We start from the raw sequence: 23,693 nt of genomic DNA on the forward strand, positions 1-23,693 counted from the left end.
TACTAGGATCCATCCATTTTGAAAATTGGATAAAAGGGCTCGCCCAAGGGACATCGGTGACTTGAGCCCACACCGACTCAATTCACTCTGAAAAAAAAAAAAAAAGAAGAAGAAAGGGGGGGAAAAGGGAGCAAGGGCTCAGGTGCGCTTTCAGCTCAAACGCAAGTAACCAAGTACAGAAAGTGAGGCGAAAATTCGAATTTGTTAACAAAAGCCGAATGCAAAAGAAGAAAGAAGGCAACGAGTAATGTGATATGTTATCTGAGGGGTCTACGGCGAGTGGTGAATTGTTACGTACGACATACGAAGGATTCTGCAGAGCTGAATACCCAGTTTGGGCACAAAGCACTTAGGACCCAATCGTGTTGTTGAAGTCGGTGATCGGTCAAGGGACTTATGCCCACGTACAGATGGGCAGAACCGTATAGTGGTTGCAGGTCAGAGCCTGGAGGATTACTGGTCCTACAGCCGATATGGAACGTCATAGTGTACAGAACTACTGCACCTCTCAGCTTTTCATCACACCCGCTGGCACGAGCTGAAATTCGATTGTATTCTCCATACTCAAAGGTCCGAGGGCAATTCTATGGCGGGGTCTGAAGAAAGCCTGGGCGCAACGCATTCTTACTTTATGATGCCTCTCTCAAGCTGGGGGTTTATAGGTGTGGAATATATAAAGCTAAGCCACTCACTTGCAGACAAAATCTTTCTATTGAAGACCCCTTTATTCATCACAGGATGTCTGACTCCGTGGATCTTGCGACAGATGCACATGCTGTTGTGGAAAAGAAGACTGTCACTGTCATTTTGGATACGAATGACGAGGCGTTCCTGTTTGATAGTAGTCTCGCCTTCAAGACCGAGAGTCTGCTGATTTACGCAGAAAAGATCAAGATATCTGGGCAGATCAATCTCCCAGGAAAAAACGTAGGAATATTTTGTTCTAAATTGACGGTTGACGGACCTGCCACGATCAATGTTTCTGGAGATGACGGAAGGGCTGGGGACACCTCCATCAATGAGGAAGGTGGGGAGGGCGGTGATGGCCAAAATGCTGGAAATGTTTGGGTCTTTGTTCAAGACTTGACTGTATCGCAACTTCAAGAATTGAAGATTGAGTCCTATGGCGGAACAGGTGGTATGGGAGGTGATACTAGTGCTTCAGGCAAGATCGGTGGGAATGGAGGAAAAGGAGGGGACGCAGGTATGATTCGCCCAATACATTCCATTATGGTACTATGCAAGCTACATAGACTGATTAATGCGACCAGGGAATATCGAATTTCTTTATGGCAGCAAATACCAGGCAGCCTATCTAGCCTTTCGAGAGCTATATTCTCAGCCATGGCCGGAGAAAGCACGGAATTTGCTCCAAGGGAGCTCATGTCGCGAACTTCCCTCCTATGTGTCGGCAGAGGATAAGGCAATCGTTGCTAATTACGTTGACCTCGCGAATGCACTTCTTGCTTTAGATCGTGTGTTGGATAATGTACATGGTCAGAGCTCGATCGCTCATTCCATCCAGCAGATGATCCACAGCAACTTGAGTTCTAAGCCAGCACCTTTGAAAACCCCCGATTCACAGATCATCCGGAAGATTCAGAGAGCCAAAGATCAAATCAGGCAGTCTGTTCGGATCCAACAGTCGAATATAGACAGTTTTTGGAAGGACCTTGAGACAACAATGCACGGCTTGACTCCGGAAGACGACTCAAAGTTGATCGATGTGATGGTAACGGTACTGGGTGATATCAAAAGAGATCTTACCGGGATCGAAACAAAGGTCCGCGAGATATGCAAAACTGGCAATGGTATGTGTCTCAAACGTTATAAAACCAACGCGCAATCACTTTACTAAGGATATGCACATATAGGCGTGGGAGGCCGAGGTGGTTCTAGCGGCACTGCAGGATCAAAGCCTGGTAGCAAGGGTGAAGACAGCAAGCAACGAGGAACCGTTACTCCGAGAAATTTGCGCTTAGATGGCCATGAAGAAGACTTGGTTGCATCGCAGGTTTTTGCATTCCCTGACCAATGCCAGATGCTCGTCAACAATGCCAATAAGTTGTTCTTTGCGAATACGGAAAAAGATCGCAAGAGAGCTTCCAAAATCTATGACACCATCATAACGCGATTGAGATTTTTGGATGCTCTCAAGGGCGAGAAAATAGCTACATCTGGTTTAGGCAAGGCCTACACTACGATAGAGACGAATTGGGCGGTAACCTTGAGTGGATTGACCCAGTTACGCTCTGTTTACGAAGAAAGCCTTAGCAGATTCAACCGACTGCTCGTTGGGGAGGACATGTTTGGCCATAGAGCCAATTGGGCGCCTCGCCTAGCCTTCCAGTACTACAAAGAGTCTGTCAACGATCAACTTTCCTTTCTAAAGCAGCAGGAGGATTACACAGCTGGTTTTGAGAAAGCCGTGAAGAAAGAAGAGGAACAAACGAGATACATCGAGAAAAGCAGAAATGCGATGACGTCCAACAAACAAGCAGCCGACTCCGAGATACAACTTCTAACCGATACTAACGGTCCGCTGAGAACTACAGCTTACAAGATTGTGGCCTTTACTCCACTTTTGAAGAAGAGGCGTCAGGAGATAAAGAATAAGATCAGCCAGATTGAACTCAGCACGAAGTTAGATCCTGAATTGATCATCGAGGGCATTGGAATGCTTATTACTGTTGACCCATCACGATCGGCGATCAAAGACTTTCTAGATTTCGGATACAAGCTTTACAATTCCACAACAATGGTCAAAGATGCCGAAGGAAATGACGTGAAGAAGGAATACATCATTGAGCAATTGGGAGATGCAGGGGACAGCCTGGAGTCCTTGGTAGAGGCATTACAAACCAATAAGAACGACAAAACAATCCAACTGGACGACCCCGGCGCCATGAAACTCATTGCATCTAACGAGGGCATTAAAAAGATATTGAAAAACTTCAAGGATGCAATTCCGGAGAGTCAGAAAAGAAAGCTAGAGGCTGACTTGGATGACTACTTGAAGACCGTTCTCACCCGAAACAACGCTGTCTTGGAGTATAACTCCAACGTTCTTTTGTTGAAAGAAGCACTCCAATCACGACAGTATGCCCAGGAGCAAATTGAAAATCTTGGACAGGCCGCATTGAAGATCGACCCAAGCCTTCCTGCGGTGGTCTTTTGGCTTCGGAAGATGAGAGACAGTCTGCGTTTGGTGGTGATGAAATATCTCAACTATGAGAGTCGGGCCATCAGGTTCTGGGGTCTCCGAAAGGAGGTTCCGTTCGCCGCCCCCGGTCCATTGATGAACTATATTGCTCTACAAAACAATCAAATGCATCTTCAGAGTATGTTCGACGATAGTGTTGCCTTGTACAGCGGCAACATCCGGGTTGTTTGGCCGCGAAACAGTGCAGATGCAGGTCTGCGTTATAAACTTACTCAAGAGCAATTGAAGATCTTAAAGACGCCAGACAATGAGGGCCGCTATACAGTTTTCATTCCTTTGAACTTCCACAATTCCCAGGGAATCTTTGGGGACAGCATTGATGTTCGATTGCAAGAAGTTCGTGTATGGGTTTTCGGTGCTGAGATTGCAAAGATCGATGAAAATGGACACCGAAAATTGACGATTCAAGTCACGCATCTTGGAAATGAGACTATTTATGATGAGGAGAGAGCCCCTTTCGACTTTGAGCATGATAGCACCGAGGTGCAATTTGCTTACCATGTGGATCTTGTCCCATCTATCAGGGAAGCAAACTGGGAGGCAATCTTTAGTGCTGGAGGGTTGGAGCATGACTTTGTCCTTGGTGGTCAACCAGTCAAGTCTAGTCGAGCCCCACTGGGTCCTTTTACAACTTGGAGACTACAGATCCGAGAGAAAGATGCGAATCCGGGCATTAAAATGCAGGGTGTTCATGAAGTGTGGCTGGAATTCCGGGGTTCAAATCGGTCCTCAAAATACAGTAACAACCCACGTGCCTAGGTACGATACTTGGTTATGAATGAGATTATTGGCTAGTGTCCAAAGGTCAATATCTTTCATACCACAATACTGCATTCTCATAAATTCTGGAAACGGTTGCAAACCTTCGAGGGGTCGGAACACCTTCGCCTAGTACTCGTTAATTATCTCTACCTGTGTTTCGGGCGGGCGTATCTACTGTTCTGCTGTCTCCTTGTATCTGGAACGATAAAATGCTTCGAAAAACGGTGAGCGGACGATCAAAAGTCTGATAGGGAGTCGCCACCTTATATAATATCTTATCTGCTCTAACGAGGACCTTGAATCACTTGCTTTAGACTGTACTATTTGGCGTCGATAGCCGTCCTCCTAGTTCAATAAACTCCTTCCTGAATAAATACAGACCTAAAAATGGCGCCTGAACAAGGCTTGTAAACTTATACGTATATACTAGCATGATATAGCCGGTTGATACGGTGTATATGTCTGCGTTATGGGTCAACTATAGTCTATAAGAGCCTACCTCTACCCCTAACCCTAACCAAGAGCACCACCGGCTCGATGGATGTCAAATCTTGAAGTAGCCCCTCAATTTTATAGCTTCCATACCATGCCTGGAGTGATAACAGAAATTATTAAATAAAGGTTAGGGTTTCCAAACTTCCGCGTAATCCTACGGGAGAACTGCTTACTGAAGCCTCGCTATTGCGAGTGATAAAATATTCTAAGTTAGCCAGACAACCGTTTCCTTCAATAGGAGAAGAGCAAGAGAATATATTGTCTGCATATTAGTAGTAAGTAATTTTAAGAACACTTAGCTGTTAAGTATTGTTTGGTTTCTGATGTAGTTACCGTATCTAATATGTTTAAATCATCTAGGAGATTTGAGGCGCGTCGAAAACGCGTAGTGAACTAGGTTGTTTACCGATTACGTTCCTCAGTGTATCGGGGGTAAGTCTCTGGTACAAGTATTTCATTCTCCTGTTTATCATTCTACTTCAACAATCATATCCATTTGTAATCTATAGAATTTTAGATCACAACATATTGAAATTATTACTATCTATTATCATCTTGTGGTGGAGGGTTCAGTCCCCCAGCATATACTGAGTAAATGGGATGCTCCCTCAACAGAATGTAACCGCAGCTCTATCGGCCCAGGGTATTGACACCAGTCAAAAGAAAAAGTAAAAGATCTTTGCAGTCTCTAAAGCCCAATGATAGCACGTATTCCACATGACGGGCAAACAACTCATGGGCTGATTGGCTTTGCAACATGGCCGTGGCACTCAAGAAGACCCTGTTTGTTCATCTGGACAGTAGGTTCTATTGACAAATTAGAACAAGTTCCTGAACGGATTGCTACTAACAGTAGAGGGAGAAACTGTCAAGATAAACTTACCCAATCGAATTTGGGCTTTAGGGGCAAGACAGTGACAGTACAGTGTCCATGCCCCAGCGTGGGTTCCGGTACCACGAGTTTCTCCCCCTAGCTCACACTTCACGCATTTTCGGCTGAAGTGTCCACTGGATATCGATCATTAGCATAGTACGATCATTGACGCAAGAAATAACACGTACTTAGGCTCCGCCGACAATTCGCCCTTCAACAGGCTCGCACCGAAACAATGATTCAAGTCCAACTCGCCATGAATCAGCGAGTCCTTACTTCCATCGGCAAAGCACGTAGCCCTGAGAACATGTCCTTTCTTCAGTTCTGGCATTAGGCAGTTTTGCAACCCCTTCGAAGCCCCGTCTCCCGAGCTACTCTGCGGCTGGGTCTGACTTGTGGCTTGAGATGTCTCATTGGTCTTATCTTCTGCGGCTACAACTGACGCAAGAAGAAGAAGAGAGAGCGTGGAGAATAACTTCATTTTGTAGGCGTGTTGAGGGGGTTGAACCTGGGTTATGCTGTTCAATAGTGAAGGTGGAAGTCGATGATCCAGGACCTCGCGGTCCTTTTATGTCTATTAGTACCAGCTAGTCAAGGGTATATATTTTCGTGTCCCGATCCAGAAAGGGGAAACATAGAGGGATGTATAATATCATCGTCACTGAGTGAAAGAGCCTTGGCACAGTGCCCTGTTGCCCCGTCTTTGTTATCCCGTCCAGGGGCTATAGCTATATACCAGTTAGGTCCCGTCACTACAGAGTTTCACAGTTCCTTATGTGTAGCTGTCGAGGGTTTCATTGACAATTGCTATTGGATAATGTTGCATAGGGAGGGCATTCAATTAAGCATCCCCACCCTGAGCTATAAGTATCAACCGCGGAGCGGTTTGAGTTCAGGCCCAATTAGTTGGAACAAAAGGGCCCATTTCCATTCAACCCGACTCTAGGCAACCTTCACATTGCCCCGCCGCTGCAATTTACCTCCCACTCTCCCGGGCCTATCCGCATTGCTTTCCGGGTTCCAGGCGTCCAGCCCTACGGGGCTGACTTCCTTGGCACGGTCTACGTTCCACTAAGCCAAGATGGGGGAAACGCTTTATTATATTGCCAGTAGATAGAAACAGAGACAGGCAGATTCTTATACTACAAGCCAAGCACCGATACATGTGCCCAGGGGGTGTCCCTACACCACAATAGTCAATCTGTTCCATCATTATACTGATCAGTCTACCTTCACCTCAGACACAGGCTTTGACAGCATCGCATTTTTTCCGATACAACAGAATTCAGAACTACAGGATAAAAGAAGAAACAGCTATCACGGTTTTGTAGTCCATTTTCTTTGTTTGCCGAGGCAAGGGGCGCCAGTTTTATCCTCAACGCAGGAAATGGGTCTCGGGCGTGACGCATGGCTAAACCCAATCTGGGTAGCATGTCACAGTTACCACTTAGCAGCATTTCGAAGTTATGAAGTCTAGGGGAAAGTGAGGTTGCACTGAAAGTATTTGAGAGGCATAATAACTGTATCTTAGAGTAGGTCAAGCGGCTTGGTACCCCTGATACAACAACATATCTCAAGTTTTCCGCCCCAGTGATCCGAAGCCGTATTATCCACTCAGTCGATCGAGCACTACGTGCGTCGACTCATACCACTGTAGTCATGGCAGTTTCTTTACACGAGTTCTGCTCTTGGTGCAGCTGGAATTGTGTTCCTCTCCAATTCGCCCGACTGCTGGACATGGACAGTGCTAGACTTAACAGACCCTGGTGGTTGCAAGTATAACTCAGCTATAACAGCTCAAGATAGGTTAGACCCAGAAGTACGATGTAAACTTTAGCACTGGCATCACCTTACTAACATAGTCAACATGATGGCCAGCAACTGTCAGGACAATAAGCAACCAGTCAATTTTACCTCATACCTAACCCAGCCAAACCCGGGGGTGCGGGTAAATACGTTTCCGCTTCGGAATTATACTTACCCGCGGTCTGCTCCACCGGCCATCGAGTTCACTTGGGGTAATTATCTCTCCTCTTTATTTTCCCCTTATGTTTACAAGGGAGGCTTTGTAGATCTGGAATGAGCTTACTCATCGACAGCATTCATGATTGGTTTGAACGGCTTCGACACAAGCAGTTGAATACCAGGTCGGGTGACCTGGGAGTGTTCCTGGATTTTGGATCACTTTTTACATATACATTGGTCTTGTGCTACGTGCTAGACATAAAGGTTTATTACTGACAGAAAGCAGAATACCTGATTTGCGATGAGCGTTTGAGGAAATACACGGTATATATTTCTAGCGCATACTCCAGTCATATTGTCATGAGTAAACGGTTAGAAAAAAACGAATTGTGTTTCACTGTCAACCTCGCATTTACTCACTATAAAAATAGCCCTAAATTACTGCATGGTTTCTTGAAGACGTTGTCTTTAAGTGGATGTTGCTCATGCGGGTACTATTAGACTTACTAAATTAGGCTACAATACCTTAAACTTGTTAGTGCTGCTGGAACTGAGGTACGCATAATCCGCCCAACCCGATTTCTGGTACAGGAGCAAAAGGACAGCCATGACCTCCTATGCAGCTTTACGCCGGTGACCGTTGATAGATATTACACGTTCTACGGACATTATGTGCGGAAATGATTGAGTTCCACTATGGGATCCAAGTGGAGGTCTAGTTCAGCCCTAGAATCTTTCCTCACATGGATTGAACTTCACACTGATCTTGGTACGGAGATCAGTGACTTGGCCGTGGGGTTACCGGCCTGAGGCAGCGATGCATTGCCGCCTGCGATTGCCGTTCCCCGCGTTCGGGTGATCTCAAACTCCCGTCCTTTCTCCGGACCAGACATCTGTAAGTAGACATCATGTCAGCCAGTCTTCCTCTCTTTCTTCGCTCTAATCGATGTTCTCGTCGACTTTTCGAGCCATACCGGTCTCTCGCACTATCTCTCGCGCCTTCTCCCAGTCAATCACCCCCAATATGAAGCACCATCTTATGGTCGGTACCTGGACTCCTCCAGGCCGCATCTATACTGTCGCATTTGATGATGAGGCACTTACCCTGGACCTGGTCAAGAAGACCGACATTCCAGAGGCTGAGCCCATCTCTTGGATGACCTTCTCCGTATGTCTATCGGTCTCGACATGTTTCAATTGACATTGTCTGACTCAATTGCTATAGCACGACAAAAAAACGATTTACGGCGCGGCCATGAAGAAGTGGAACAGTTTCGCCGTCAACAGCCCTACCGATATTGTCCACCAAGTCTCCCACCCAGTTGCTGGTCACCGTACGTCGCAATTCTTTGTGGAAAGCCCTCTGCTATTGGAAGCAGTATTCTGACTCCTTACAGCCCTTGCTGCCAACGACGACACCAATACCCGTGCCATCTTCGTTCTTGCCGCACGTCAAGCCCCTTATGCTGTTTATGGAAACCCCTTCTACAACTATGCTGGATATGGAAATGTCTTCTCGGTTGAGTCTGACGGCCGTCTCGCCAAGAACATCCAGAACTACGAGTACGAGCCGAACACCGGTATTCACGGCATGGTCTTTGACCCAACCGAGACCTACCTCTACTCTGCCGATCTGTCGGCGAACAAGATCTGGACCCATCGCAAGGATGCAACAACAGGCGAATTGACCCTGGTGGATTGCATTGATGCCCCCTCGCCGGATGACCACCCCCGCTGGGTTGAGATGCACCCGAGCGGAAAGTACTTGTACGTGCTGATGGAGGCGGGTAACCGATTGGGCGTATACGTCATCGATGAAAAGCGCCATGTGCCCGTCTTTACGCACATCACCTACCCATTGCTTCCTCCAGGCCTTCCCCCTCGCAACAAGTATCGCGGCGACGTCACCTTCACCACCCGCAGTGGTGAATATCTCTTTGCGACCACGCGCAGCAACCACTTCGATGTCACAGGCTACATCACGGCCTTCAAGCTAGGCCCGAATGGCAACATCGAGCGACAGTTGTTTATCCACCCGACCTCGACCAGCGGTGGACACTCTAATGCGGTCAGCCCTTGTGATTTCAGCGACGAGTGGCTGGCGCTGTGCGACGACCAGCTGGGATTCGTCGAGATCTATCGATTCCGCGATGAGAATTTGGCTCGTGTCGCACGAGTAGATATCCCTGAAAAGGGATTCGGCATGAATGCCATCTGGTATGATTAACGGTTAAACGCAAAGCTTATAAAATAATGCAATGATAGAATAGAATGTTTATAAAGATTCCGATTCCTTCTTCCATTAAATGCGACTGAAAGCCAGATTCCAGGAGCAGTATCCCGGGTTATACGGGATGTCCAAATATGGAAGGAGCCGTTGAATATCATCCGGTTTTAGATACGGGAGACGACGGCCTGCCGCTTCATTCAGAAATAGACCATGAATAGCCTTGCACATACCTTCAGCTCTGCCTTGGCGGACGTATCAGCCAGGGATATAGAACGAGGGCCATGGTTCAACACGTCAAGTGATTCAATAGACTCACTGAATCTTGCATAGACAGTTGTGTTACTATTTCCAGCACCGCCTTGAATCTACATCCACAAGAATCTTTTTGTGGTCGTTTTCAAAATTAAAGTGAAAGATGAGATAGGCAGGAAGGATATTCTAGGCACAAGTCTCAGCACCTGGCCTTCGCTCGATGCTGCTCTGTGCAGGATACGTCCTTGGGACATACTTGAAATTTTATGGCCATCAAACAAGTCTGCTTGAACTCTTATCACGTCATTTTACATCTCCATGCACATCAACACAAGGCTTAGGTCATTAGCCAAGATGAGGACCCGGGAAATGCTGTTATGCTATATCGCACAGGGCCTGCGTGACATAAATAACTCGCGTGGCAAGTCGCGATCTATATAAAACAACCGTTCATCCCCTGTAATCGGTGAAAAGCAAGACGTTCCTCTAAGCAGGCAATACTGAATCCACAATATCTTCAATGACCACATCGTATACAGCTGCTTTTCCTTTCGATCGAGGACCTCGTCACCCTATTAGGCCGGTGCACCATTCATATGACCCAGTACACACAACATCAGACTCCCCAAATCACGATCTCTTTGACTTTCTTGCCAAAGCCGCCAAGGATGACCCAGCACTACACAGGTCCTCTTTTTGCCTTAACCCCGAAGACTTGGGCGTATCATGGCAAACATTCTTTCCCGCTTGTCGGCAAAGTCGACAGTGGCGAGAGGCAGAGGACGCTGCACAAGAGCTGACAGATAGGCTATTTCGTGCGAAAGGCTTGTCCAAGAGTAGCCTTTGCAAGCACTGGAGAGACTTGGCAGAGATTCTCCAAGTAGTTGAGACAGCTGTTGGATGTACCGTGTACATGTATCCGAGAGCTGGTTTGGTCAGAATCCGGCTCTTAGCTCAGCTACATGTCGTAATGTGGATTCACGATGGTATCGTCACTATGCAACTCCAGACCAGATCTTCGTTAACCGATCAATAGATGTACCGGGTATTGCTAAATGCCACCAAGTAAGGTCTCAGTGACATAACACACGCCAAGTCTACTAAGAGCATTACAGGAAGAGCTCCAGCAAGGCCGAAGGTCTCCTGCGACACCTACTCGAACGAGGTGCCATGAAGGTACAAGTCCCATATGCCGCCTAGTTTCCAGTGTTCTGCAGGATATCCTTCGAGCGGACCCTATTATTGGATTTGAAGTCGCAGCGGGGGTTTTAAAGTGGCATCAAAGGCCCCGAGCCCACTGCTCTCGGGACCAGGGCAATTACCGACCCACGACCCTATCAGATTACCTTGAAGCGAGTGTTGGAGATGTTACTACGGAGTACGCTCGAGTCAAGCATTTTGCCGTATATGGACACTGATGATTTCAGCATCAATCTTTCCATGATCCGCTTCGCGGGATCAATCCACCTCACCTCTAGGCAAAGCCAAGATCCTATACTGAACAATATAGTGAATATCTGGGCAAAACACAGAATCATCGTCAAGGATCTCTTTTCATATGAGAAAGACTGTCTCGAGCATCAGGTTAACGACTCCGCAATCGTCAACGCCGTACAGGTCTTACAAAGAGAGTTCAACGTATCTCCCACAACGGCGAAAGAAGTTGCGCGTAACATCCAGCTGGATACGGAACGAGAAATGCACGCACTTTACAAAGAGATCCTGGGTAGGACAGGCAATGACAGCCCAGAGGCCCGATATGTTCGGGCGCTTGTCGAAAGTCTAGCCGGAAATGTGTTTTATTCCTCCACTGCGGAAAGAAATGCTATGCCTTTACTAGGTAGGTCTGCTGAGGAGAATGAGTCCTGATGCACTGTTGTCTACAGAAAGTTCATGGTGGAGTATGGAAGAGCTAGCTTCGGTAGAAATGACAGTACATCTGTATTGCTGCGGGTCTGTTGAAACCTCGCAGATCTGAGTCCGTGATGTACTTTTGAATACCACGATACATAAACAGTAGCTTATTGAGAATTGCCGTGTCGACTATTCGATCTCGTACATTGCCTGGGAGAAGCGCCGATACTGAATCAAATGTCTTGGAATTAGACGGGCCACTGCCGCAAACGGCTGTATGTATGCCTGGACAATAAGGTATCTGTGCTGCATACTCGTATTTTGCCTGGAACACCAGGCATCAAATCTCGAATCCCGTGCTTTGCCTCAATAATTTATGAACCACCACCACCAGCATTTTTCTAGATTTTGTCGTCTTCCCTTACTCGAGGTGTTTCTGGATAGCATCACAACTTGACACATTGTATATATTTTTCTTTCAAAAAACGGCCAATCCTCTATTAATCATGAATCAAACCCCCCAATCTCCGGCTTCGAATTGATCGCCTGCTTCCCGATGACTTCATCCGCCAGTGTTCGGCTATCTGGTCGGCAGTCAATCGGCCTCTCCCTGATCCGGGAATGTGCCCACGGCGATACAAAATGATATTGCCCCCGCGATCCCGGTCGAACCCCTCCTCTCCAGACTGGTCAAGGATATCGATTTGAGTTGGACAATTATACACAGTGAGAAATAATCCACCATGGCGACCCCCGGCCTTCTGTACGTGACGATGCAACCCCGCGATTCCCTCCCCGCGGCCCAGTTCCACGACTGGTACAATACCGAACACGGTCCCCTACGCCTCCGTCTGCCCTTTGTCACTAATGGCTTCCGCTATCGTGCCGTCGACGGCATTGAGCCCGAGTGGGTGGCTCCGTACGACATTACCGACATGGTGGAGCTGACGCGCGAGACCTACTTGGCTCTCCGTGGGGATGGTGTGAAGACCCCACGCGAAAAGGCCACCATGGCCCAGATTGACGTTGATCGTCGCCTTTATGATCTTCTCCATGATCACAAAGACGCCGATTACAAGCCTCTCGAGGAGATACCCGACACTGAAGCCGCCGGCTCGGTACTTGTCTCTGCCTTGGTCTCCGTTCCCGCCGATAAGGAAGAGGACCTCAAGAACTGGTATTCTGAAGAACACTTCCCTATGCTAGCACGTGTGCCGGGCTGGCGTCGCAGCCGCCTCTTTGCCACATCGTCGATCGACCCCAAAGCACCGCGAGAATTCCTATGCCTACATGAGTACAGCGCGATCAACGGCTTGGGGGGCCCTGAACACAAAGCTGCGATGGATACCCCGTGGCGCAACCGCCTCATGAATGACCCTGCTACGAGCAAGAAGCGCCGTGTGTACCAGTGGGCTTATACATTCGGCCCAGCACCACGCGAATTGTCTTCCCTAACCTCCAAGGATGTTGTCGGACCTTGGGCTTCCAACGACGGTCGCACCAGAACGTTTCCTTCGGCCACGCGCCCGGCCGTCGAGTCGTTTATCACCACTCCGGACGGTGTAGATCTCCCATACCGCCTCGAGGGCAGCACCGATCCCCATAGCCCTGTCATTGTCCTTAGCAACTCCATCCTCGTCGACTATACCATCTGGGACAGCTTTGTGGATGCCTTTTTCTCCAACCCTAAGAACCAGAACTTCCGGATCCTCCGGTACCTGACCCGTGGCCGTCTCCGCGAGTGTGGGGAGAAGCCCATCAATATTGATCTTCTGGCATCGGATATCATCGCGCTCCTCGATGCTTTGCGGGTCCCCAAGGCGACTCTAATTGGTGTCAGTCTGGGTGGTGTGACCGTTCTCAACACGTCGTTGTTGTACCCCGATCGCGTGACCCGCTTCATTTCCTGCGACACAAATAGCTCGGCGCCCGAATCCAACCGCAAGGCCTGGAATGATCGCGTGGCCATGGCCGAAAGCGACGGTGCAGTGTCCGCCACCACTCAGGAGCCAATTATCGGTGAGCAGTTGTCTGAAGTCACCACCCGTCGGTGGTTCGTGCCTGAATCATACGAGACCCAGCCGGAAGTTCCCGCGAAGGTGAAGGAGATCGTACGCAACAACAGCCTGGATGGTTTCCGCCAAGGCGTGCAGGCACTCTGCGCATATGATGTCCGGGACCGCATGGCTCAAGCACAGGTGCCCGGGTTGTTTGTCGCCGGCGAGGGAGATGGTGTACTGCCGAAGACAATGCAACAGATGGCAAACGATTTGAACGGTGGTGCCGAACTGAAATTGGTTCCCAAGGCCGGGCATCTGCCTATGGTCGAGCAACCAGCGGCCTTCGCTGAAATTGTCAACGGATACCTACACGCATAAATAGTCAATATAAAGCATTTTCTCGATCGTTCCAATACTGTTCATTTATCGTATCGTATTTGGCTAAACCCGGTGATAACTCTAGGAAATATATATATATAATGAAAAATATAAAAGATTAATATAGGCTAGCAGTGTTCCCTCACCGTCTGGGACGTACTCGTCTGCGTGACCTCAAATGTCTGATGGATGCCCAATCCCATGTCGCCCCCTACCGCCGGCAACGCAGGCGATCCCTGAGCCGTCAAGCGTTCCTCGCTACTATTCGGACTCGGTCCCCCATGCCACGACCCATTCTGGTCCTGGCTTTGCACCGTCGTCACCGTAATCGCCAACTTATCCGGCCTCAGCCGGTTCTGGGCGCTCTCATCCAGCGACCCCAACGGATAGGGTCGATCTCGGCTGGCACCACCGGGAAGTCGAGACCCGGATCGACCGGGAAAGGGAGAGGGATATGTAGGATCGGTGCGTGAACCGAGCCAGTGACGGAGGAGCGGACGAAGGGTAGCGAGACTTCCAGCCGTGATACCAAGGCCAACTTCGATATTGGACCAGAGGGCGATTTCGACTGTTGCATCTGTTTTCCATGTCCATGTTAGCGATTGTCCCCCGGTATATCCACGTCCGAAGGAGACAGGGAACCTACAAAGAAAGTCCGGGTCGTTAAATGTATGAACAAAGGGTATACGGATAATGACAGCAGAAGAAGCACTGCACCAGTTAGCATCATTCCACTCTCCCCAGAGTCCCAAGGATCCACCTACATGCAGGCCATACTCAAGATCCCGACCACCGCAATCTTCGTCTGTTTCTTCATATGCAAGTCCTTAACCAGGAAGATTGGCAAAATGGCCACGGTGAAATCGCAGATCACCGCGAACGCACTGTACACATACGTCATGGCGATAATTATCGTCATGTCGAGACAATGGCCCTCAATGTTCGGGTCGAAAGCGACCTTAGTCCAGAAATACTGTAGCGGCTTACACTGCAGGAGCATGAGGAACATGAAGACGAGACCGGCGATAACCGTCAGGATCATCACGATATAGAGTGACCATATATGCTCCCGTTTGACGGTGATGCGCATCAGGAAGATGCAGATGGAGATTTTGCCGCCGACGGAGGCGAAACAGTACGCGATTTCACATAGCCACCAGTACTTTACTTTCCGTGTTAGTCTGTGTCGGGTTCGATGGGAAGGGAAGGGTGATGGTGGTGTGTATATTTACCCTCATGGCCGTCACTCGTTGCACCGCCGTCAGATCTTTATATCTTCTCCCGGTACCCCATAAACTGCCTCCGATCATACAGGCGGAGAACATCACGTAGAATAACTATCATGTTTTGGTTCCCTTGGTCAGCCAATACTTTCTTCTTTGTTTCACGGCAGTGTCGCAACAAGACTAACCAGTGCAACCACCATTGCCCCGTCATCCCAGCCGAATGCCTTCACTAACCATCCTCGCACGTAGCATCGCAGGATCACCGTGACGACTGCCACCGACATGAAGGCGGCCGCGACCGCCCTGACTTCGAGACTGCGGTCATCCGCATGGTCCATGTCGATGATGAGGTCCGGACATGGCCAGTAGAGGTTGTGGGGACGGGCCCGGGGGGCAGACGATATTATATTACAATGTTAATATTAGGAGAGATCTGGAGACATTGAGCTTGGCTCGGTCCCAGCTTTCCCATTCTAGAACCGCTACGAATTAATCTAAGCTGGTTGGCGCAAAGGGGGTAGAGGGACTGAAAAAAAAAAAAAAAAAAAAAAAAAAAAAAAACGGGGCATTTAGTAGCGTTCAGGCTATGGCAAAAAAAGCAGAGGATCGACAACGTCAAGTGGCGACCCGGCTGAAGAGACCAGACGCCAAGACGTTTTTAGTGGTGTGAATGGAGTCACGACGAGTCAGAGAAGGGGGGAAACAGACTAGAAGGTATTTCCTCTGTTGAGGCGCTTGGATAGCCTCGCTTAGGGTTTAGACCGATGGTCCCCGACGACAAGAGCACTGAGCACTGAGAGTATATGTTTCTTAATATGGACCGAGGTTCCACGTGGATTTAATTAATCCTGAGTGGCAATCGTTCAGGACCGTGCATTACTTTCGTACATATGAAGAGCAACCACGCAATTACGTTATTTCCTGCTGGGTCAAGCGCGTCCATCCCCTAGTGTTTAAACCGAATCCAGCATCTTTCGCCGATGATAGACGCTGTTAGCTCGTATCAGGCCGCTCGCTGGCGATCCACTTGACGGGATATGACCACCAAAGCGGTAGGGAAAACCGCCATCACTGCGATAAACGCGGAGGAATGAGAAAGTATGATCCCCGGGGTAGAGATTGACAGGTAAAGGATTCGATTTGTATCGATCCGTGGAACTATTGGAAACCGACAGCAGTAGCTATCTGATCCGTATATTAACGTGCATTAGGAACCTTACTAGTCAATGTCATTGTGCCTGGTTGCTCCTTTGCTTTTGCTAACGCCCAGAAAACCCGCCTCGCACTTCTTCAGGAACCGTTTTGGCACTAGCCATGCAGGAATCCAGACGCCGCCGGCATTTCCACTGCCAATCATCTGCTACTCTAGAGTCCCAGCCAACGGCACACGTGTGGGCCGCCAGTAATCGCTGTCAGGGATAAACGAAACAAGTTCTCCCACAACCATGGGTCTCGGAAATTGGATCGCGCCAAGATGTCCTCGTATTTGTTTGCCCTCGACTTCACGGCAATGGAGTTATTCGTCCTCAGTATCCAGTCACCAGGAGCAAAAAGAAAGGCAAGTGTAATGATCCTTCCTGAAATAGCGCTGGGCCTGTTCTTGGCGCTTCGGTTAACGTTAGAACGATGGAGTTTCGTTAGCGCAGACTAATTCGTGTAGCTGCATATGGAGTTACGGATGGATTACGGAGAACTTGGACAGCGGGCCACCGTCCGAAGATTGACTGTTGAGGCCAGGGATTAAATACTATCCCTTTTCTCCCGCCTCAGCGATCCGCACGTCGAAGGCATGTCTCTCCGCGGACATGATCTGCAGCTCTCGCCCCCCGGAACTCCGTCGTCGGAGCGTCTCCGGTCGAGTCGCTGGTATTAGTATTTCAGAAACACAACAGTAAATCTATACTGCCGGCGGTTAACTGTCTCGGCAAATAAAACAAACAGAATCCTTCATTGCCGTGCCCGGTGAAATGCCGGGGAAGCTTTGGGCATTCCTGGCAGAATCCCGATGGTCGATAAATCTGGTTCTATCTACGAAGCACTCCGTACTGGACAGTCAAATCCCTAGAGTTGTGACAGATCACATGCTGCAACACGGGAGATCCACGATGACAATTCCTCTTCCTTGCTAGAATCTTGACGGCTCACAACTTTATTTCCGTGTTTATTTGGCAGTTCCAAGGAATGACTGTCACAGGCTCTGCACGGTGCCGACAATAGGAATGAAACAACGATGTGTGCGCTTCTGACAAACGACTGTGGGGCTAATCATGCATATAAGGCTTGAGGAAGCTTTGGATAGCATCGAGATATACTTAAGCCACCGATGGCATTTGGATACGTTATATAAGAAGAGGTCTGGAACGCGATCTCGCCGCCACCCGTCTCTCAGCGTGTTTCCGCTCGACCGGAACACTATTTGGCGACTGGTCTAGCCTTGCGGCAGAATCTCTCCGACGCAACGAGAGACGGTCCTAGTATCTGGGACGATGGACGTATGTTGGTGTCGGTGTGCTAAGTAGATATTGAAAGGGACCCGGGCTATACAAACCACCAATCGATGTGTTTGGTCAGGGGGAACATGCTGACAACTTGGTACAAACTATATAGATTATATATTTTACTACGAGGCGTCCACTCCACTTCTGAGATGTTGGTTCCGTCTCAGACACTTAGGACAATTCAAAATGTAGGATTCTATATTAGTCTTTTGGAGTCAACCAAAGGCTCTGGTATAAACAGCTGTACAATCCTGAAGATTTATTCGATCAGTTGGGTCTACCCAGGGCTAATATATCTCGATCCAGGATATATAGGTCAGCCCATCTGGAAGAGTTCTTCTATATTAAATCTGACTCGCTGGAAGAAAAATATGGACCAATTGTACGTCATACCCGTCGTTGGAAAAAGAAACACATATGCATTGCGTCAACCTGGAGAAATGGTACACAACAATAGGTGAAACACAAGTTAAACGGAGTGTATGACTCGCCCTGAAGCTCCACCTCAGGATCCTCATTCAATGCTGAAGGAGATCCCAACATGCAAGGCACTGCCTTCTTTCAAAACCGAATTGCGTAGCCAGGAGGGAGTAGATGCCGTGCTTCAAGATGTGAATACCGTTCGGTGGTATAAGGCACAGCAGTACCAGGAAACCGAAAGTACTAGGTGCTATTACCATATATATTATATTTTGGTTTAATTGCTTGAATTCTTCGCCTCTAGGGAAATATAACGCCGAGATCACTTGTGGGGCATGATGTCTTGCGAGCGATGCTCATGTTTATAGCTAATAGGAGTGAAGACCGTCATTCTGGAGAAATACCCAAGGCAAAACTTTAGATGGTTCATGAGAATACACGTAGTAATTTTTTGGGGTACTCGATTATGTTCAGCGAAACATTCCTCATAGCCCAAAAGTCGACAGCCTTGAGATACTGCTGCCTGCATGTTCTCATAATTTTAGCCAGCACCCTTGGGGTACCTCCATTGCACTATTGCTGTACTGAATGGTCCGGATAATCTCGGATCCAGCTCTTCAATCGACAGGTCCACCAGCGTCAAGGGGGTGGAGTATTCAGACTCGAGCCGGGGCAACCCCACTATCCAATAGTGTGTTTTCTTTCTAAGGCTGTGGTCATGCTGTGTGTATGGCTTGTTATGTATTTGAACCTGTAAAAGTTACAGGCGGTTTGCTCGTTGAAGATCTTTGGGGGCTTTTGGGGGATTGGTGGCAGATCAGCAGTCGATGACAGACGACATGATCGGAATTGAAGCCCGCTAACGTAGACTAGGAAAAGCTTCTATCGTGATCTACATAGACAGTTCGGATTTTCTTGAATTCTTGAATGCTCGTTAATATGCTCGTTGTCACGCAATACTTCGGACATCAAAAGCGTGGTAATACTGAGTGGATCACACGACACCACATCTGTATATTACGGTGGGTGCTTCATTTCCACTTTAATCGCCTTCAGATGCCGTTGCAATAAGCGATCTTGTACAATGGAGTTGGTTAAACTGTATACCTGACAGATCCTCTGCTATCTATGAAGCTTTGACCAGGGTGGCATAATTGTGAATCTCCCATGCCAGGTGACTGAAAGTACGTTGGAATCTCCAGAATGCGTTATATCTCAATCCAAGAAATTGTCATCCCCGCTATGGTCAGTGTAGCGATGATTGAACTGGTCATTTTCGAGAATGAGTCACTCTATACGTCCTGATGCATGTACTAATAAATCTATACCACCCCAGGCGCACATTCTTTGGGATCAACTCAGAATGCAATGTTGGATACAGTAGACTGCACGTTTAAAAAAAAAAATACTACACAAGACTAATGCGACTTCTCTTCCGTTGAACATTCGAGTCCGCACAAGACTGAACGAAACCGCACTCAGCATTATCAGGTTCGAATATGAAGGCTGAAGGCACGGGCGAATCCTTGGGGCCCTGCAAATTGCACGCCTGTACCCTAGCCGAACAAGTATTTGACGATCTTCGATTATTTCCGTGCATTTGTCGTCTTCGAGATTCTTCTGAAGCTTAATCCAACGACTGATAGTGCATCTCCTCTTCACAGTCTCCGGGTTTCCTCCAGATTGTCAGCTTCCTCGACAAAGTCTCACTGAAAGTATCCGAGACGGTACACCTTTATCGAGTAATTGAGGAATTAGCTCCATTCTCTTCTATTAGACGAAGATGCTAACCTGCATAAACCGCGTGAAACCAGCGGTTGACCAAAGAACCTGCGTCCGTCCAACTCACCTACCTCCCTTAACATGCAGCTACCAACCTCACCCACTGTATCCTCTTGGGTTGGCTGTTTTTGTGCAGCTCGTGTCTTTGTCTATATTAGACATCACGCTTTAAATAAACATTAGCAAGGCCAGGAACTTGATTTGAGCCCACGTTCCAACATTCCCCGTAGAGGCAGTCACTTGCGAGCATATAATTATCCCAGCGCTATGGTCATCGTATTCATCATCAGTCTAGACATTACGTCTATTATCTGCATCTGCTCCCAGTCGGAACCCTATCATTCAAAGCGAGCGAGTTGGCTGTAGTATAGTATTAAACACGTTCTATACGCTACAGCCATTCCAGCTACAGTGCACGCTTGCATGCTTCATACTAAGGCGTATTCGATTGTACCTGAGGTTTTGCGATATTGCCCTGTTCCGAGTTCCGGTATAGTACTAGGAGAGACGCACCATCCCACATTGTTATCTTAGAACAATGGGAATCAACAGAAGATAAATGACAAAATTTAGGTCGTGTACAACCTCAAATGGTAATACAATATGAACGATATATGTTAACAAACGGTGTACTATGAGACCCAACTCAATACATAGTGATGGCACTAGTTGATCTGATGATTTGAGACGCGTTTTTATCAATCGCTGAATATGCATTGGTGATAGTCTCGTTCGAAGCCTGACTCTTGTTTGTGCCTGGTTGGTATGTATCTCGAGCCGCCTGAGCTTCCAGAAGACATCCACCCTCGGACAAAGTCTCTATACCGATATCCGCACCTTGTCCCCTTCCACTATCCTTGCGCATATCTCCCAGATTGGGTGAAGGTTAATCATGGACCCTGCAATTTCCTGTCAAAGCCTCGTGGGAATTAAAATATTCTGGGGAAAACTCCGTAAAGGATCTGGTTGTTTTCTGCGTTACACTTTGGCCGAAGAAATCTTCTGTAATCCACCACACAATAATGCTCAATCTTGCTGAACGAGTGTTGTGAAACGTCGGATTTATTGCCCCAATCCAAATTCAATGACACAAGGTTGAGTAACAAATTCAATGGTGTTATATGTGTTTTGTGCGAAACCTCTGTGTCACTATCACCCGGATGCGAGTCTTGTAGGCAGGTTCAAATAAAAACGTATCCAAAAACCGTCTATAAGCCTTACTACATGGCTTCTCGATAAGACTCGAGCATTGTAAACACAGTTTTAATCATCATAGCCTGGCAGTTGAGCTAGCTTTAGCATATAAGATATCCAACACATCAACAATGTCGAATAGCTGTGGAAAACTTTAGGTATGACTATTACAATTTCATATTCTCGTCCGTACCACAGATTGTTTACCACTCTCAAATAATATGTAGAATTGTTTCACGTATAGCCTGTTGGATGTGGTACACTGCATAATGTCCAACCTGCTAGCTTGACTGCGGGTAGGGTCTTATGCGTGTATAAATACGTACAAGAGATCCAACGCCGTCGACTACTTACTTCAGCTAAGATCACCACTAGTAGGTGAAATGACGAGTTGTTACTAACAACCCCGCACGACTGCGCCTTTTGCGTTTGAATGATGGCACTCTAATTTGTTGAGTGTATAAATTAAATTTCGCTTGGACGTACGCCAAGTGCTCAGAGAACCTCGGTTGGCTTGTAGAGGCCATTCACATATATCTAGGTAGAAACACGATTGAAGCTTGCGAACCTTGACCCCAGTCAGTCACCACTCCCAGTGTATGCACTGGTGATGTACCTCAGATACCAAAGGGAAGCAAAGGTATGTTGGGGCATTTGTAGCTCGTTACTTCTACATTCATGTTACAAACAATCATTCAAGAGAACTTCTAGTTTTGGTTGACAGTTTCCTTTTCAGTCATCTGTAGCATACGATATTACCTACCTAGCAACATGGCCAAGATGGTGGATTCAGATAGCAAACCCATTGCTAGACACGATACTGAAGTCCTGTCCGAACCTCCCCTTCCTCGGGGCAAGATATCGCTGCTAGCAGATATCAAACGTTCCCCGAAGGTGGCAGGATATTGTCTCGCCCTTACTTCTGGCATTATCTTGTATGGCTACGATCTGGCCATTGTATCCAATGTCTCCTCTATGCCTGAGTTCCAGTGAGAACCCTTCTACCCGTTTATATTCACTGGGTGTTCTAATAAGGACAAGGCGCGACTTCGGTCGCAAGCTCGATGGCAAACTGATCATTCCGTCCCTCTGGCTGGGTCTCTGGAATGTTGCCAGCCCTATCGGGGGCATGCTTGGTGCCGTTTTCGGGGGTTACGTGCAGGACCGCTTTGGCCGACGCTCCTCTCTGGCGCTCGCAAGTATCATATCGGCAGTGGGTGTGGCGATCGCCTATGTATCGAATCTCCCTGGCGGGATCGATGGCCGGCGAGCGGTCTTTTTCGTAGCCAAACTAGTCCAGGGCTATGCCGTCAACATGTTAACGTGCACAATTCAGACATACATGTCCGAAGTCCTGTCTCCCACGTTGCGAGGCCCCATCCTCGCCTTCTTCCCCCTCTTCACTTTGCTGGGCCAGCTAATCGGCAGCATCGTCGTCTTCACCTCTCTCAAGGAGAAAGGCCCCGGTGGCTACCTGAAGTGTTTCATCTCACAATGGCCGTTCTCAGGCTTGCCCCTTCTCGTCTCCATTCTTCTCCCCGAAAGCCCAACGTGGCTCATCCGCAAAGACCGAATGGACGCAGCCCGGAAATCACAACGCCGCCTGGACAGCCCGAGAGTGGACTCGGAGGCAGCAATAGAGAAACTGTGCTCGTCCATTCGGCACGAGGATGAGCAGGCGCAAAACCATCCAGCCGGCTACATCGAATGCTTCCGAGGCAACAACCTCCGTCGGACCATGATTGTCTTATACGCTAATCTGATCCCACAGCTGTTCGGCCTAACCCTCATGTCCAAATCTAGCTATTTCCTGCAGATTGTCGGCATGGGGGCGACCAATAGTCTTCTGTTCCTCGAGGTTGGGATTGCGCTTGGTCTGATCGCCAATATACTCAGCATGTGGACGCTATCTCGGTTTAACCGCGTGCCACTTATCATGTTCGGGTTGGCGATCACGACTGTCCTGTGGACTGGCATGGGCATACTAGGCTGTTTCCAGGGCGTGGTGACTATCTGGTAAGTCCCGGCGTGAGCATGCCTGGCCATTGCATTCGACTAACGCTCGGTATTCAGGTGGTCTGCAGTCACAATGATGCTCGTCATTACGTTCTGCGGCGCAACGGCGTGGCCAGCATCCTATGCCGTCGGGGCCGAAGCATCTTCGCTCCGTCTGCGGGCTACATCACAGGGCTTGGGATGGGTGATCAACGGATTATCCAACGGGGTCTTTGGTCTCGTATTGCCGTATATCTTTAACCCAGACGAGGGTGATCTGCGTGCCAAAACAGGGTTTGTGTATACGGGCTTGTGCCTCCTAGGGCTGGCGGGAACATGGTATGTCGTACCCGAAATGAAAGATCGGACACCGATGGAAATCGATCGGATGTTTGAAATGCAGCTCTCTGCGCGGAGGTTCAAGACGCAGACGTTCGACGATGAGAGCGTAAGGGCTTCTCCCAAGAGCCGGACCTCAACGCCTGTGTAGATGGTCTTCTGCTCAGTTACGACGCTCAAACGTCATGTTATCAATTATTCAGCCT

At 48.3% G+C, this 23,693-nt stretch overlaps 7 protein-coding genes across 7 annotated transcripts; 5 read left to right on the forward strand and 2 right to left on the reverse strand.

The window, feature by feature from the left end:
- Positions 1 to 738: 738 nt before the first annotated feature.
- On the forward strand, positions 739 to 3,982 carry BDV37DRAFT_277657 (uncharacterized protein; the record flags this gene model as incomplete). Its single annotated transcript, XM_032085831.1, has 3 exons — positions 739 to 1,204; positions 1,272 to 1,811; positions 1,875 to 3,982. 3 exons carry the CDS (start codon positions 739 to 741, stop codon positions 3,980 to 3,982), a joined length of 3,114 nt encoding a protein of 1,037 aa, XP_031947332.1.
- A 1,231-nt stretch (positions 3,983 to 5,213) lies between these two features.
- BDV37DRAFT_277658 (uncharacterized protein) lies at positions 5,214 to 5,835 on the reverse strand (the record flags this gene model as incomplete). The annotated part of the gene is made up of 3 exons (XM_032085832.1): positions 5,214 to 5,287; positions 5,364 to 5,488; positions 5,543 to 5,835. The coding sequence occupies 3 exons, from the start codon at positions 5,833 to 5,835 to the stop codon at positions 5,214 to 5,216; spliced, it is 492 nt and encodes a 163-aa protein (XP_031947333.1).
- A 2,508-nt stretch (positions 5,836 to 8,343) lies between these two features.
- Positions 8,344 to 9,546, forward strand: BDV37DRAFT_267600 (lactonase family protein; the record flags this gene model as incomplete). Its single annotated transcript, XM_032084051.1, has 3 exons — positions 8,344 to 8,487; positions 8,545 to 8,653; positions 8,717 to 9,546. 3 exons carry the CDS (start codon positions 8,344 to 8,346, stop codon positions 9,544 to 9,546), a joined length of 1,083 nt encoding a protein of 360 aa, XP_031947334.1.
- Positions 9,547 to 9,690: 144 nt separating this feature from the next.
- BDV37DRAFT_3126 (isoprenoid synthase domain-containing protein) lies at positions 9,691 to 12,034 on the forward strand. The gene is made up of 4 exons (XM_032090424.1): positions 9,691 to 10,787; positions 10,838 to 10,866; positions 10,917 to 11,179; positions 11,229 to 12,034. The coding sequence occupies exons 1-4, from the start codon at positions 10,322 to 10,324 to the stop codon at positions 11,668 to 11,670; spliced, it is 1,200 nt and encodes a 399-aa protein (XP_031947335.1). The 5' UTR covers positions 9,691 to 10,321; the 3' UTR covers positions 11,671 to 12,034.
- On the forward strand, positions 12,035 to 14,126 carry BDV37DRAFT_3127 (putative alpha/beta hydrolase). The gene has a single exon (XM_032090425.1). It carries the CDS (start codon positions 12,399 to 12,401, stop codon positions 14,031 to 14,033), a length of 1,635 nt encoding a protein of 544 aa, XP_031947336.1. The 5' UTR covers positions 12,035 to 12,398; the 3' UTR covers positions 14,034 to 14,126.
- A 35-nt stretch (positions 14,127 to 14,161) lies between these two features.
- Positions 14,162 to 15,543, reverse strand: BDV37DRAFT_267602 (putative integral membrane protein; the record flags this gene model as incomplete). The annotated part of the gene is made up of 5 exons (XM_032084052.1): positions 14,162 to 14,610; positions 14,680 to 14,744; positions 14,798 to 15,195; positions 15,266 to 15,370; positions 15,445 to 15,543. The coding sequence occupies 5 exons, from the start codon at positions 15,541 to 15,543 to the stop codon at positions 14,162 to 14,164; spliced, it is 1,116 nt and encodes a 371-aa protein (XP_031947337.1).
- Positions 15,544 to 21,924: 6,381 nt separating this feature from the next.
- BDV37DRAFT_277663 (general substrate transporter) lies at positions 21,925 to 23,638 on the forward strand (the record flags this gene model as incomplete). The annotated part of the gene is made up of 3 exons (XM_032085833.1): positions 21,925 to 22,142; positions 22,195 to 23,169; positions 23,227 to 23,638. 3 exons carry the CDS (start codon positions 21,925 to 21,927, stop codon positions 23,636 to 23,638), a joined length of 1,605 nt encoding a protein of 534 aa, XP_031947338.1.
- Between the last annotated feature and the right edge of the window lie 55 nt (positions 23,639 to 23,693).

The sequence above is a fragment of the Aspergillus pseudonomiae genome (assembly GCF_009193645.1).
Source record: "Aspergillus pseudonomiae strain CBS 119388 unplaced genomic scaffold BDV37scaffold_1, whole genome shotgun sequence".
Classification (NCBI taxonomy): domain Eukaryota; kingdom Fungi; phylum Ascomycota; class Eurotiomycetes; order Eurotiales; family Aspergillaceae; genus Aspergillus; species Aspergillus pseudonomiae.